Here is a 16,236-nt window from a genome sequence, read left to right as displayed (position 1 = left end):
GCACGCATTTTCGGCACCTTTTTCTGTATCAGCAAAAAGATTAAAAAAAAAAAAAAAAAAACATTTCGACTGCCGAAATTTTTCTGTTTTACATTCGCATAAAGTCTATAGGAATGCAAAGTCCGCTGAAGGCAGGTGAAATGCAGGTCAGATGGAGGATAACTGCGGCTCAGAGGCACCAGTCATTAATTCTGATTGATACCAGAAGCATCTGAAAAACTCATGTCAGACACAGGCCCTAAAACACTAATAATAAACTTGGGGGGGGAGGGTTTGTTTAAAGCGGGACTCCGCCGGGCGGTTTTTTTTTTTTAAAGCCAGCAGCTACAAATACTGCAGCTGCTGACTTTTAAAATAATGACACTTACCCGCCCAGCGCGCCCGCGATGTCGGCACCCGAAGCCGTTCTCTCGATCTTCACTCGGGTGCTGCCACCGCCATCTTGGGTATGGGAATCAGGAAGTGGAGCCTTTCGGCTTCATTCCCGGTTCCCTACTGCGCATGCGCGAGTCGCGCTGTGCAATAAGGATGGTCCCCGCTGCCTCTGGGATCTGTGTGTTTTCCCAGCAGGCAGCGGGGGACTTTCGGAAAGGGGCGTAATCTACGCCCCTTTCCGCAGAGAGCTATCCCGGAAGTGGGTGCAGATACCTGTACTGTACAGGTACCTGCACCCCCCTCCCCCCTGAAAGGTGCCAATTGTGGCGCCGGAGGGGGGGGGGGGGGAGGGTTCCAATGAGCGGAAGGTCCACTTTAGGGTGGACCTCCGCTTTAATGCTGAACTCCAGAAAACCAAAAAATTCTCTTGCAGGCTGCTCCGCATTGCTAGACCAGGCACTGCAGCCTCTTCATCTATATAGTCTGGCAGCCTAAGGTGGCATGACGTCATCAAGAGTGATGTAGGGTCCAAAACCCGGCACTGGCCAAGAGACCGGTATGGGACAGTCCATCACTAGAGCAAGGGGAGCCAAGGAACAGGCAAGTAAAATGCTTTTACGGTCTGTTTACATCAGTGGTTGTCAACTTATGAGCTAAAGGGGGCCTCAAATGCAGCCCCTGGCTGGTTGGTGGGGGCTACCCTGCAAGGGTATTTTTTTTTTTGTGCCCAGGGTGGGGCTTTAACCGCCCATCAAACTGCGGCAGGCCGGCATGATCCCGTAAATCGCTGTAGCTATACGTTGGCTCGCGGGATTGGGATAGCAGGCACGCGCCCGCTGCTCTGCAGGGGTGCCAATGCTCGTGGCAGATGGTCGCGATGAGCGCTGGCCACAAGCGATCGCAGGCACTAGGAGGCAGATCGCCACCATTAATAGTAAAAAAATAAAAAAATAATTCTATAAAGCTATCTCTATTTTGTAGACACTATAACTTTGGTGCAACCCAAACGCTGATTGCGATTTTTTTTTTACCAAAAATATGTACAAGAATACATATCGGCCTAAACCGAGAAAAAAAAATGGGAATATTATAGAAAAAAACACCTAAGGTCTAAACTGAGAAAAAGAATCGTTTTTTTTTATATATATATATATTTTGGGGATATTTATTATAGCAAGTACAAAATATTGCTTTTTTTTTTCAAAATTGTCACTCTTATTTTGGTTATAGCGCAAAAAATAAAAACTGCAGAGCTGATCAAATACCACCAAAAGAAAGCTCCATTTGTAGGGGGGGGGAAGGTCGTCAATTTTGTTTGGGTACATCAGTTAAAGCGACGCAGTGACGTACCGCAAAAAATGGCCCGGTCATGTAGCAGCCAAATCTTCTGTGGCTGAAGTGGTTAACCACAGATTTCTATGAAAGATCTATCTATTTATACATAACACAGTACACGGAAAAAGGGGGGAGGATGGGATTAGTGGGACTTTTTTGTCCAGCAACTGTTCATCTGGTAATTTTCTACTTCTTATCATAGATTATTGCACCCGTCTTATTGCTCATGAAGAGTGGGAGTCCCCACGAAACGCGTAGAGCCTTAGCCTTATGCTACACCTTCAACGTCATGTGATCTTGAGACTCCGAATTAGTGATATTAATTTATCATTTATATTCTTATTTATTTATTCTATTTATTTATTCAATTTTATATATATTTTTTTTTCTTTTATTGATTACATGACTGTTGTTTATGAAGCAGTATAATTACATTACCGTGTACCAATGTCTCTATTACCCATAGATTGGTTTTATACTTTATTATTATCAACTGAATCATGTTATTCATGAATTATTATTACTTTATTACAGTGTGTCAAGATAATTATTTTATTTTTTATTATTTAATTTTTTTCTCAATTATGCCATTATCATGTAACAATAAATTGCTGAGATCTTATTGAATTATATTATCATGTTATCTTTCTGATTTAATGTTTATTTTTTGGAGCCCATGATCACGTGATTTCAAACCTTTTTGTTCTTAGCTATGCTTCATATAAAGTCCCAATTTTCCTTTTTGCCACTGTTGCAAACTCTTTACATAACACAGTACACCAGGGGTCATCAACCCCCGGTCCGCGGCCCACTACCGGGCCGTATCGTCTTTGCAGCTGGGCCGCGGCAGGCTGTAAGGCACCGGTGGATCAGAGAGGAAAGCGGGCGGGCGAATAAGAGAAGCGGGCTGGTGAGCAGAGATGACATCTCTCTCCGCCCGCCTAGCATCCCCGCTCTTCCGCCCTCACAACGTGCGGAATGTCGGCGGTGCGGCGGGGAGCAGAGAGATGACATCATCTCTCCCCGCCCGCTTAGCATCACCGCTCTTCCGCCCTCACAGCATACAGAATGTCGGAGGTGCGGCGGGGAGCAGAGAGATGACATCATCTCTCACTGCCCACCCCGCATCTCTGCTCTCCTGCCCTCATTTAACCACTTTCAGACCGGACCAATTTGCTGGTCAAAGACCAGACCACTTTTTGCGATTCGGCACTGCGTCGCTTTAACTGACAATTGCGCGGTCGTGCGGCGTGGCTTCCAAACAAAATTGACGTCCTTTTTTTCCCCACAAATAGAGCTTTCTTTTGGTGGTATTTGATCACCCCTGCAGTTTTTATTTTTTGCGCTATAAACAAAAATAGAGCGACAATTTTGAAAAAAACGCATTATTTTTTACTTTTTGTAATAATAAATATCCTCCAAAAATATATAAAAAAACATTTTTTTCCCTCAGTTTAGGCCGATACGTATTCTTCTACATATTTTTGGTAAAAAAAAAATCGCAATAAGCGATTATTGATTTGTTTGCGCAAAAGTTATAGCGTTTACAAAATAGGGATAGTTTTATAGCATTTTTATTAATAATTTTTTATTATTATTTTTTTTTACTAGTAATGGCGGCGATCAGCGATTTTTATTTTGACAGCGACATTGTCGGGGACCCATCGGACATTTTTGACACATTTTTGGGACCATTGTCATTTATACAGTAATCACTGCTATATAAATGCAGTGATTCCTGTGTAAATGACACTGGCAGTGAAGGGGTTAACCAGTGGGTGGCAGTGTAGGGGTTAAGTGTTCCTAGGGGTGTGTTACTAACTGTGGGGGGGGGTTGGGCTTTCATTTAGTGTACACTGATCTCTGCTCCAATCACATGGAGCAGAGATCAGCGTCACTAGTTGCTAGGCAGAATGGAAAAATGTTGTTTACACAGCATTTCCTCCATTCGGCCGCTCCATGAGACGATCGCGGGGATGCCCGCGGCGATCGAGTCCGCGGGTCCCGCGACCGGACTCACGGGGGTCCCGACCAGCGCGGGAGCGCGCCGACGGCGGCGCGCTCCCGATGGCACGGCGGCATCGAATATTGGACGTACATGTACGCCAATATGCCTGCCCGTGCCATTCTGTTGACGTACATCGTCGTGCGCTGGTCGGGAAGTGGTTAAGAAAGGCCACTGAACCAGTGTCACCAATGCAGTGACAATCCTCATCTGGTGGCACTGGCGGGGTGATGTGGCAAGTGGCATTCCTCAACTGGTGACAGTCAGCCTGACAAGTGGCATTTCTCATCTGGTGGCAGGCGACATGGAAAGTGACACACTCAGGGCTCCCATTGATTCTGCATTATGGTGAGTTGAACTATTTCATTCATATTACAATGCAATATAAGAAATAATGCGCTTCAATCATTCTGACACCAAACCAACCATGGTGCCATGATGATGGAAATACCAACAGCCGAACACCAGCTATTGTCCGATAAATTGCCAGCAAAATTCGCTTGCGTGTGCGTACATCACCCCCAGTCCCTCGCTGGGCCTTGGCACAATTTTCTTCCACGCAGCCGGTCCCCAGTGCCAAAAAGGTTGGGGACCACTGCAGTACACGTTATGGTCAGAGATCCATATTATGCTTACCGATTAATGTGGCCAATAGCGGTGTTAATGGTCACCCTTGGGCTCCCATCATCTTGCCGCAACACATAAGGAGGAATGATCTCGTCATCATCTACAACGGCTTCCGACTCTGCCTCCCCACAATCCAGCGACTTGGAACATTTATTCCGCAGTATCTGAAAAAATAAAAAATAAAACGCAATTCAGCGTCAGGATGCAGGGAGGGAATTCATACGACCTCATCATGGAGGAACGTAGCTGTGCTACAAACCTTCTCGATGGCCTTATAGGTCTTCAGATCATCCTCGAACCCCTTTATCTTGTCTGTGTCCGCTAACATGATATAATTTGAGATAGGGGCTCTTGCCCGACCCTTGGACTGGACATAGGACCTGTACTCCGTGGGCAAATCAAAGCGGACCACCAGGTTGCATTTTGGGATGTCCACCCCCTCCTCTACGATGCTGGTAGCAATCAGCAGATTGGTTTCATGTGCTCGGAATTTTCGAAGGACCTGAACGAAAGATGGAAAGTCTGAATTAAATTTTTTTTTTTTTTTCTACGCACAGGTTCCTTTTCATCTCTGTTTTTGGATTGTGAGAGGAAACCAAACACAGACTGAAGGAGAATAAAAAAAATCTTCATGTAGAGAGTATTTGCGAGAGGTTCAGTGCTGCGCGACAAGCCTGCTAAACACCAGATGTACATTACATTTAACTTTTCTACAGACTAAATATACTGATTTTTTTCCCCCAAAAAACATGTAGGAGAATAAATGTGACTAAATTAGATTTTATTGGATATGAGTTTATGACCAAGTAGAAAAGTACGGTTTAGCAAAAAAAAAAAAAAAAATTATAAACACACACAGTGCCTTGCAAAAGTATTCGGCCCCCTTGAACTTTTCAACCTTTTGCCACATTTCAGGCTTCAAACATAAAGATATAAAATTTAAATTTTTTGTGAAGAATCACCAACAAGTGGGACACAATTGTGAAGTGGAATGAAATCTATTGGATAATTTAAACTTTTTTAGCAAATAAAAAAATGAAAAGTGATGCGTGCAAAATGATTCGGCCCCTTTTACTTTCAGTGCAGCAAACTCACTCCAGAAGCTCAGTGAGGATCTCTGAATGATCCAATGTTGTCCTAAATGACTGATGGTGATAAATAGAATCCACCTGTGTGTAATCAAGTCTCTGTATAAATGCACCTGCTCTGTGATAGTCTCAGGGTTCTGTTGAAAGCGCAGAGAGCATCATGAAGACCAAGGAACACACCAGGCAGGTCCGTAATACTGTTGTGGAGAAGTTTAAAGCTGGATTTGGATACAAAAAGATTTCCCAAGCTTTAAACATCCCAAGGAGCACTGTGCAAGCGATCATTTTGAAATGGAAGGAGTATCAGACCACTGCAAATCTACCAAGACCTGGCCGTCCCTCTAAACTTTCAGCTCAGACAAGGAGAAGACTAATCAGAGATGCAGCCAAGAGGCCCATGATCACTCTGGATGAACTGCAGAGAACTACAGCTGAGGTGGGAGAGTCTGTCCATAGGACAACAATCAGTCGTACACTGCACAAATCTGCCCTTTATGGAAGAGTGGCAAGAAGAAAGCCATTTCTCAAAGATATCCATAAAAAGTCTCGTCTAAAGTTTGCCACAAGCCACCTGGGAGACACACCAAACATGTGGAAGAAGGTGCTCTGGTCAGATGAAACCAAAATCCAACTTTTTCCCCACAATGCAAAACGATATGTTTGGCGTAAAAGCAACACAGCTCATCACCCTCAACACACCATCCCCACTGTCACACATGGTGGTGGCAGCATCATGGTTTGGGCCTGCTTTTCTTCAGCAGGGACAGGGAAGATGGTTAAAATTGAGGGGAAGATGGATGCAGCCAAATACAGGACCATTCTGGATGAAAACCTGTTGGAGTCTGCAAAAGACCTGAAACTGGGACGGAGATTTATCTCCCAACAAGACAATGATCCCAAACATACAGCAAAATCTACAAAGGAATGGTTCACAAATAAACGTATCCAGGTGTTAGAATGGCCAAGTCAAAGTCCAGAGCTGAATCCAATCGAGAATCTGTGGAAAGAGCTGAAAACTGCTGTTCACAAACGCTCTCCATCCAACCTCACTGAGCTCCAGCTGTTTTGCAAGGAAGAATGGGCAAGAATTTCAGTCTCTCGATGTGCAAAACTGATAGAGAAATACCCCAAGCGACTTGCAGCTGTAATCGCAGCAAAAGGTGGCCCTACAAAGTATTAACGCAAGGGGGCTGAATCATTTTGCACGCCCCACTTTTCATTTTTTTATTAGTTAAAAAAGTTTCAAAAATCCAATAGATTTCATTCCACTTCACAATTGTGTCCCACTTGTTGGTGATTCTTCACAAAAAATAAACATTTTATATCTTTATGTTTGAAGCCTGAAATTTGGCAAAAGGTTGAAAAGTTCAAGGGGGCCGAATACTTTCACAAGGCACTGTATATACAAAAATTTTTTGCGACACTTACCTGTCCCAGGGTCCAGCGATGCGGGGAGACAAAGCCCTGTTCCTCACAACCTCTTCTACGACGCCGCCGGCATTGTCACTGTGGGTGCCCGCACTGTGGCTTCACAGCCAGGCATGCGCGAGCCGGCCAGGCATCTGCCGCTCCATTCCATAGAGGACAATGCAATGTCGGCCTGAAAATCCGACAGGCAGACCTGATCGCTGTATGCAGCGAGGGGGCCGGGTCCTGCTGTCCTTGTCGCAGGAACCCAGCAGCAGGGCTCAGGAGCGAGCACACACACACACACACACACGTTCCCCTGGGAAGCGGCTCCCACTGGGGACACTGGACAGGGAGGAGGGGCCAGAAAAGAGGAGGTTTATGGCCGTCTGTGGAATTCTATTGCACAGAGCAGGTAAATATACAGTGCCGTAAAGTATTCATAGCCCTTGAAAATTTTCCACATTTTGTCATGTTACAACCAAAAACATAAATGTATTTTATTGGGCTTTTATGTGATAGACCAACACAAAGTGGCACAAAGCGAGTTGGAAGGAAAATGATAAATGGTTTTCAATTTTTTTTACAAATAAATATGTGAAAAGTGTGGGGTACATTTGTATGGCGCCCCCCTGAATCAATACTTTGTAGGACCGCCTTTCACTGCAATTACAGCTTTAAGTCTTTTTGGGGGTGTCTCTACCAGCTTTGCCCATCTAGAGAGGACATTTCTGCCCATTCTTCTTCTTTGTAAAATATCTCAAGCTCTGTCAGATTGGATGGAGAGCGTCTGAACAGCAATTTTCAAGTCTTGCCACAGATTATCAATGTGATTTAGGTCTGAACTGTGACATTCTAACACATGAATATTCTTTGATCTAAACCATTCCATTGTAGCTCTGGCTGGATGTTTCGGGTCGTTGTCCTGCTGGAAGGGGAACCTCCGCCCCGGTCTCAAGTCTTTTGCAGACTAACAGGTTTTCTTCTAAGATTGTCCTGTATTTGTCTCCATCCATCTTCCCATCAACTTTGACCAGCTTCCCTGTCCCCGATGAAGAAAACCATCCCCACCACATGATGCTGCCACCACCATGTTTCACGGTGGGGATGGTGTGTTCAGGATGATGTGCAGTGTTAGTTTTCCCCCACACATAACATTTTGCTTTTAGGCCAAAAAAAAAAAATTTGGTCTCATCTGACCAGATCACCTTCTTCCACATGTTTGCTGCCCCCTCCCCCACATGGCTTCTCACAAACTACAAACTGAACTTCTTATGACTTTCTTTCTCCAATGTCTTTCTTCTCGTCACTAAAAAGGGCAGATTTGTGGAGAGACGACTAATAGTTGTTCTGTGGACAGATTCTCCCCCCTGAGCTGTGGATCTCTGCAGCTCCTCCAGAGTTACCATGGACCTCTTGGCTGCTTCTCTGATGAATGCTCTCCTTGCCCGGTCCGGTCAGTTTAGGTCAGTGATGGCGAACCTTGGCACCCCAGATGTTTTGGAACTACATTTCCCATGATGCTCCAGTACACTGCAGAGTGCCAGAGCATCATGGGAAATGTAGTTCCAAAACATCTGGGGTGCCAAGGTTCGCCATCACTGGTTTAGGTGGACGGCCATGTCTTGGTAAGTTTGCAATTGTGCCATACTCTTTCCATTTTCGGATGATGGAATTAACAGACCTCCGTGACCGGTCTGGTGTGTCCTTGCTGATGTTGTTTGAACTAAGGTTCTCTAAGGCCCCTTTCACACTGGGGCGGTGCGGGCGTCGGCGGTAAAGCGTTGCTATTTTTAGCTGCGCTTTACCGTCGTTTTAGAGGCGGTCTGCGGGCGCTAGCGGGGTGGTTTCTAACCCCCGCTAGCGGCCGAAAAAGGGTTAAACCCGCCCGCAAAGCGCCGCTGCAGCGCCGCTTTGCCGGCGGTATTGCCGCGCTGTCCCATTGATTTCAATGGGTAGGAGCGGTATAGGAGCGGTGAATACACCGCTCCTTCACCGCTCCAAAGATGCGGCCAGCAGGACTTTTTTCACTGTCCTGCCAGCGCACTGTGAAAGGGGCCGGTTTTTTTCAGGCGCTACACAGGCGCCATTTTTAGCGCTGTAACGCCTGAATACCGCCCCAGTGTGAAAGCAGCCTAACAAACCTCCGAGGGCTTCACAGAACAGCTGTATTTAAACCAAGATTAAACTACACACAGGTGGACTCCATTTACTAATCAGGTGACTTCTGAAGGCAATTAGTTCCACTAGATTTTTAGTTAAGGGGTATCAGAGTAAAGGGGGCTGAACACAAAGGACCCTTACACTTTTCACATATTTGTAAAAAAAAAATTGAACCATTTATCATTTTCCTTCCACTTCACAATTATGTGTCACTGTGTTGGTCTATCACATAAAATCCCAATAAAATACATTTACGTTTTTTGGTTGTAACGTGACAAAATGTGGGAAATTTTCAAGAGGTATGAATACTTTTTCAAGGCACTGTATATGCGAAGCGCTGTGTAAATTGACGGTGCTATACAAGTACCTGTAATAAATAAACTACATAAAACAAGTAAAATAAAAAACCACAGTGAAATGAAGAACGTTCCCATCTCCATAGTGAGGAATGTGCAGATGGAGTGGCAGCACGAGGGCGAGGGAACGCCAATGCCTATCTGACTCTACATACATCAACGCAACAAATGAGGTTATTTAACTGTCAGCGCCAATAAGGAGCACGTAACACAGAAACAACCTGCGAGAGTATAACAAGCGATATCTGTGCGTTTCTAATGCCAGATAATTATGGTCTCTGCTGGAGGGAGTCCAGGGCGCAGGGCGCTGACACAGAGCAGACCGAGGACGGGGTCTACGAGTGAACCCATTAAACTGGAGGAAAGAACTCGTTTTCCCCAATATGGAGTCACTTCCATTACCTCTTCTTGCTTTCTGAACTCCACTTCCATCTGTTTGTTACGTGGCTGGTTCTTTCCGATGCCGTGGCCAGTTATGAAGTTACTGCTAATGTAAGCCAGCTCTGGGTCCTGTTTCCCGGCCTCCTTAATCAACCTGTAATGGTAAGTTGGAAACGTCCGTTAAAAATCACAGCTGCACTTCAAAAGAGAGACAGACATTAGTACCGGCGATACGAAGGAGGTTAAACCAGCCTATTCCAACCTTCCGAAAGAAGCTTCAGGTCTCGGGAAATCCTCGCTAATAACTATCGTATTCACAGCTCACCATACATTACATTACCAGCAAGCTGAGATATAGCAATATATACAAGGATAGAAAATGTGCTGTACATAATTCATACCCAGGGCATCTATATGAAATAATACAATTCAACAAATAGTGGCAGATGGTGAAAATTGTAATGTTCCCTGTACATTGATGGTCTATAGAGAAATGCACCAGTGCAAAAGCCAACAGGAAAGGCTGCCCCTTACCCCCTTTGCGGCCAACGGGAAAGGCTGCCCCTCACCCCCCTTTGCGGCCAACGGGAAAGGCTGCCCCTCACCCCCCTTTGCGGCCAACGGGAAAGGCTGCCCCTTACCCCCTTTGCGGCCAACGGGAAAGGCTGCCCCTTACCCCCCTTTGCGGCCAACGGGAAAGGCTGCCCCTTACCCCCCTTTGCGGCCAACGGGAAAGGCTGCACCTTACCCCTTTGCGGCCAACGGGAAAGGCTGCCCCTTAGCCCTTTGCGGCCAACGGGAAAGGCTGCCCCTTAGCCCTGGCGGCCAACGGGAAAGGCTGCCCCTTAGCCCTGGCGGCCAACGGGAAAGGCTGCCCCTTAGCCCTGGCGGCCAACGGGAAAGGCTGCCCCTTACCCCCTTTGCGGCCAACGGGAAAGGCTGCCCCTTACCCCCTTTGCGGCCAACGGGAAAGGCTGCCCCTTACCCCCTTTGCGGCCAACGGGAAAGGCTGCCCCTTACCCCCTTTGCGGCCAACGGGAAAGGCTGCCCCTTACCCCCTTTGCGGCCAACGGGAAAGGCTGCCCCTTACCCCCTTTGCGGCCAACGGGAAAGGCTGCCCCTTACCCCCTTTGTGGCCAACGGGAAAGGCTGCCCCTTACCCCCTTTGCGGCCAACGGGAAAGGCTGCCCCTTACCCCCTTTGCGGCCAACGGGAAAGGCTGCCCCTTACCCCCTTTGCGGCCAACGGGAAAGGCTGCCCCTTACCCCCTTTGCGGCCAACGGGAAAGGCTGCCCCTTACCCCCTTTGCGGCCAACGGGAAAGGCTGCCCCTTACCCCCTTTGCGGCCAACGGGAAAGGCTGCCCCTTACCCCCTTTGTGGCCAACGGGAAAGGCTGCCCCTTACCCCCTTTGCGGCCAACGGGAAAGGCTGCCCCTTACCCCCTTTGCGGCCAACGGGAAAGGCTGCCCCTTACCCCCTTTGCGGCCAACGGGAAAGGCTGCCCCTTACCCCCTTTGCGGCCAACGGGAAAGGCTGCCCCTTAGCCCTGGCGGCCAACGGGAAAGGCTGCCCCTTAGCCCTGGCGGCCAACGGGAAAGGCTGCACCTTACCCTGGCGGCCAACGGGAAAGGCTGCACCTTACCCTGGCGGCCAACGGGAAAGGCTGCCCCTTACATTGGTGATCAGTGGGAATAATGCCCCTTACTGATACCTAAAAAGATCACTGGTGTCAGCATATACTTATCCGAGTCTCATAAATTGTCGTTTGAGAATCCGCTAGTTAAATCTAGAGGGAACCCTGGTTGAGAAAGGTTGGTTAAGACATTCATGTCAACATTAACTTTTAAAGGAAAAATCCACTTTCGCTGAACATTAAAATAAGTTCAGAAAAAACGCAAGATAGAAAAGAGCCCCACGAATTACCGATTTAAGACAACGGCCGTGTATCTTCGCTCCACAAAGATGATTCCACACAGAATGTTGGTAAACGGAGATGGGAAGCTGGTTTCAGTCTTCTCTTTCTCCTCGATCTCCTCATCCTCATCTTCATCGTCCTCAGAGTCACTCCACGACACATAGTTGTCCTGGTTGCGGTTGTTGTACCACTCCACACTCTCGAATTGCTGTCGCTCGTAGGGTTTATACTTGCGAAGGATCTCTAGGAGTCGCAGGACTTTGGGGGTGACGAATTTCAGGTCAAGAGCGGCCGGGGAGAAATGTTCCTCACAAAGGGCATGGATCTTCCTCAGAATTGTATCGGTGAACAACAGAAATTTGCGATGGAGTTCCTCCTGTTCGTGTTTGATGTATTTCTGCAGTTCACGCACCATCATCCCCGCCACCTTATCCGCGCACCAAGGGCCCAGGACCAACAGGACCGCCCGGCAGTCCGACAAGATCTACAAACAGAAATGGACAAATTAAAAGGGAACCTGAACTCAAAAAAAGTGAAGATATGAGGTCTTACAGGAAACATCTAGAAAGATAAATTGTGCATTAAAACAGCAGTCGCCAAACTGTGGCCCTTGGACCAGATGTGACCCTACGCTTGCCTTTATCTGGCCCTTGGGGCATTATTCCTCCCCTCGATATGAGACACTATTCTGCCAATTGACAGCCAACAATGGGGTGCCATTTCCTTCCAATGATACCAATAAATTAGCCCTCCACTAAAACCGAATTTAGCAAGGTGATGCCAGGAAAATGTCCACTTCCGCTGGCCATAGTCCAGCCAGTCTATTGTTCTTTACACTTTAAACTGGCCCTTTGTTTAAAAAGTTTGGAGACCCCTGACCTAAAAAATGGCAATGCATCTCCAGTGCCTAGGCACCCATGTTCTATGTATCTGCAGTGTGAGATCCAAGTCACTGCTGCCTCTGACTGGAGATTTTGTGATGTCACCACAATGCTAATCTTGTTCTCCTTGGTGGAGAGGAAGCTGTACCTGGGGACCTGCAGTCTAAGGCTCTCCCTGCTTCTTTCATTCTGTGTGTGCTTCCTCCATCTCTCTTGCTTTATCAGACTGTTATTCTCACTAGACCTGGAGTGAGATTTGGTGAGGTCACTACTGTGCTGCTCTCTGTTCTCCTTGCTAAAGAAGAAGCTGTACCAGAGGACCTGCAGTGAAAGGCTCTCCCTGCTTCGCCTGAATTCTGTGTCTCTGTGCTTTCTCCTACTTCCCCCTATTATTATTCCTGCATCAGTGTGCACTTCATCCAACATCAAAGGGGGGGGGGGGCAGCTCACAAAAGCCCTGTCACTACCAAGATGGATGCCTCCCCAAAAAGGAATGGTGCAGAACAAGCCATAAGTCACTAATGAAGAAATGATCAGCTGAAGGGACACCACAGGCAATATATTAGTAACTACAGTGGTTTCCATTTTTCATTTTGCCTGTGGAATATGGTGCAGACACACTGAGACTGGGCTTCTGATGAGTCTCTGCACCAGTAGCATAAGACCTGGTTCACACTACTGCGACTCTGCGAGCTACGATTTGCACGAGCGTGGCAGGAGGAACCACCTGCCGGGCCCGCAGAGGGAACCCAAGTCTAAGGGGCTACAGCCAAGGTGTACCAGCTCTCCATTTACTATATAGGATTCAAGAGGGGGGGGGGCTCTGCTAGACTGGAGTTGGGAACCACACTTTGTATTAGAGCTCTGATATGCAGTGCAGCCTCGGATATACAGAATCTGTAAATATTGGCAACAAAAAAAACGTATTGCCACAAACTGTTAAAACAGTTTAGACTTTGATTTTGTGCAAAAGGAGGTGGTAAGTGTGCTGGAGAATGGTTTGGTGAACGGCACTACCAATGTTCACTTTTCTTTTGCTAGGTATACATTGATCCGAGTGGCTTCTTTAGCAATACTGATCAGATACAGGGCTGGTGCAAGAATTTTTGACACCCTAGACCAGTGATGTCATAGACCAGTGATGGGGAACCTTGGCACCCCAGATGTTTTGGAACTACATTTCCCATGATGCTCATGCACTCTGCAGTGTAGTGGAGCATCATGGGAAATGTAGTTCCAAAACATCTGGAGTGCCAAGGTTCGCCATCACTGCCCTAGACGAAACCTCCTTTTATCCCCTCCCATTGGCTCCGCTCCCCATGACTCCACCCCCTTTGCAATATGTGACCCACCCAACCATTACACACACACACACACACACTAACCCACCTACCCGACCATTACACACACACTCACCCACCTACCTGACCCACACTGATCTACCTGACCATTACACACACTGACCAACCTGACACATACACTGACCTACCTACCAGACTCTTATTTCCTGCACTACTCACCCCCCCCCCCATCCCCCACGCACAGCTCGCTGTAGATAGGGAGGATCCACCACCCTCCTTACCTCTGCTTCATCGACCATTACATCCGGGGCTCTCCTCAGCGCTGGGCGGGCTCTGGTGTCTCCACCAGGTGGTCAGCTAACAGACGCTGCACCGATTTCCACCAAGCCCCGCCCCTCCGCTGCACACACACACAGCGCCGCTCCAGGAGGGACAGGCTGGAGCAAAGGAGTCCCGAAGCAGCGCTGTGAGATTTTAATCTATGAAGAGAGCAAGGGAACAGCGGGGCGCTCAGAGGGACACATTGGGGGATTGCAGGCTTGCAGATGTGTTCCCGGGACAGAGGCTATGGCTGTGCCCTGGGGGGGTGGGGGGGGGGGGGGTAGTGCACCCTAGGCGGCTGTCTACTCCGCCTAGTGGTAGCACCGACCCTAATTAGATAACATTGCTTTTTCTGAGCAAAGCTTGTACAGATCAGGATCCCTTTCAAAAAGGGATCAAGTCAGCATGTGCTGCACCCAGCACGCAATGAGGTCCCTAGACATACCTGTTTGGAGATGGCTGTGGAGTCTCTCTCCTTTGACTGTATTGGAATGTTGCAGTCATCCAGAAAGTAAAGAGCTTCCTCAAGTTCGGACAGGAGTCTCTGATAAAGACCACTTTTGTCATGATAGGAACCACAGTCCAAAACAATCTCACAGGGCTGAGAGGCGTACCTGGAATACAAAAAAGGGGAGATTGGGAGACATTGCATGCTGGCAATAAGAAAAGGTAAAAAGACCAACAGACATTCTCCCCCCCCCCCACCCCCACCCCCCCAAGATTCAACAATGCTTCTTACCACTTTGGGATGAAACGTTGGCTTTAACTGCTTGCCGACCAGCTGCCGTCATTTTACTGTGGCAGGTGGGCACAACCCCCACGAAACGCCGTGGCTATAAGTCGGCTCGTGGGATCAGGATATCAGGTGCACACTGTGACCGCCGGCCATGAGCCATCGCAGACACGAGAGGCAGAACAGGGACGTGTGTGTGTGTGTGTGTGTGTGTGTGTGTGTGTGCGTTTGTAAACACACAAATCCCTGTTCTGTGAGACGTGACAGATTGTGTGTTCCTATTAGCTAGGAGCCACGATCCGTCACTTCCTCTAGGTCAGTCCCCTCCCCCTACAGTTAGAAACACAAACTGGGAACACAGTTAACCCCTTGATAGCCCCCCCCCCTAGTGTCAATCCCCTTCACTGCCAGTGAAATTTTTAGGCTCGGTTCACACCAGACGCGGCACGACTTGCCGCGCCGCGACCTGCCGCGACCTCAGCGGCGACTTGCAAAACGACTTCTGTATAGAAGTCAATGCAAGTCGCCCCGAGGTCGCCGCAAAAGTAGTACAGGAACCTTTTTTCTAAGTCGGAGCGACTCGAGTCGCTCCTATTAGAACGGTTCCGTAGTACAGAACGGGGGCGACTTGTCAGGTCGCGGCGCGGCAAGTCGTGTCGCGTCTGGTGTGAACCGAGCCTTACAGTAATCAATGCATTTTTATAGCTCCGATTGCTCCCAAAAAACGTGTCAAAATTGTCCGATGTGTCCGCCATAATATTGCAGTCCCGATAAAAATCTCAAATATCGCCACCATTATACTAATTAAAAAAAATAATAATAAACAACAACGCCATAAATCTTTCCCCTAGTTTGTAAACGCTATAACTTTTGTGCAAACCAATCAATAAAACGCTTATTGCAATTTTTTTTTTTTTACCAAAAATATGTAGAATACTACATATCGGCCTAAACTGAGGGGAAAAAAATATATATATTTTTTTTTTAAATGGGGATATTTATTACAGCAAAAAGTACAAAAATTTAGTTTTTTTTTTTTTTCAAAACTGGCGTTCTATTTTTTTTTATAGCGCAAAAAATTAAAAACCTCAGGAGATGATCAAATACCACCAAAAGAAAGCTATATTTGTGGGGGGGGGGGGAATGTGAATTTTGTTTGGCGGCAAAGTCGCACGACCACGCAATTGTCAGTTAAACTGACGCAGTTGCCGAATCGCAAAAAATGGCCTGGTCATTGAGCAGCCAAATCTTCCGGGGCTGAAGTGGTTACAGCTTTAAACTCCTGGGGATCCTCTTTAACCACCTCAATACCGGGCACTTTCACCCCCTTCCTGTCTAGGCCAATTT

General features: G+C 47.4%; 1 protein-coding gene across 1 annotated transcript in view; it reads right to left on the bottom strand.

The window, feature by feature from the left end:
* Nucleotides 1–16,236, bottom strand: part of DICER1 (dicer 1, ribonuclease III) — a 90,781-nt gene that overhangs the window by 57,070 nt on the left and 17,475 nt on the right. The window contains exons 4-8 of the mRNA XM_077466709.1: nucleotides 14,602–14,770; nucleotides 11,662–12,137; nucleotides 9,759–9,891; nucleotides 4,602–4,844; nucleotides 4,352–4,506 (exon numbers count right to left, since the gene is read on the bottom strand). Of these exons, the coding sequence (XP_077322835.1) occupies nucleotides 4,352–4,506; nucleotides 4,602–4,844; nucleotides 9,759–9,891; nucleotides 11,662–12,137; nucleotides 14,602–14,770 (1,176 nt within the window). The remainder of the gene's footprint in view (nucleotides 1–4,351; nucleotides 4,507–4,601; nucleotides 4,845–9,758; nucleotides 9,892–11,661; nucleotides 12,138–14,601; nucleotides 14,771–16,236) is intronic.

Source organism: Lithobates pipiens, unplaced genomic scaffold, assembly GCF_037356315.1.
Source record: "Lithobates pipiens isolate NorthernLeopardFrog02 unplaced genomic scaffold, aLitPip1_a1.2 Scaffold_37, whole genome shotgun sequence".
Classification (NCBI taxonomy): domain Eukaryota; kingdom Metazoa; phylum Chordata; class Amphibia; order Anura; family Ranidae; genus Lithobates; species Lithobates pipiens.
This window is presented reverse-complemented; position numbering and strand designations above follow the sequence as displayed.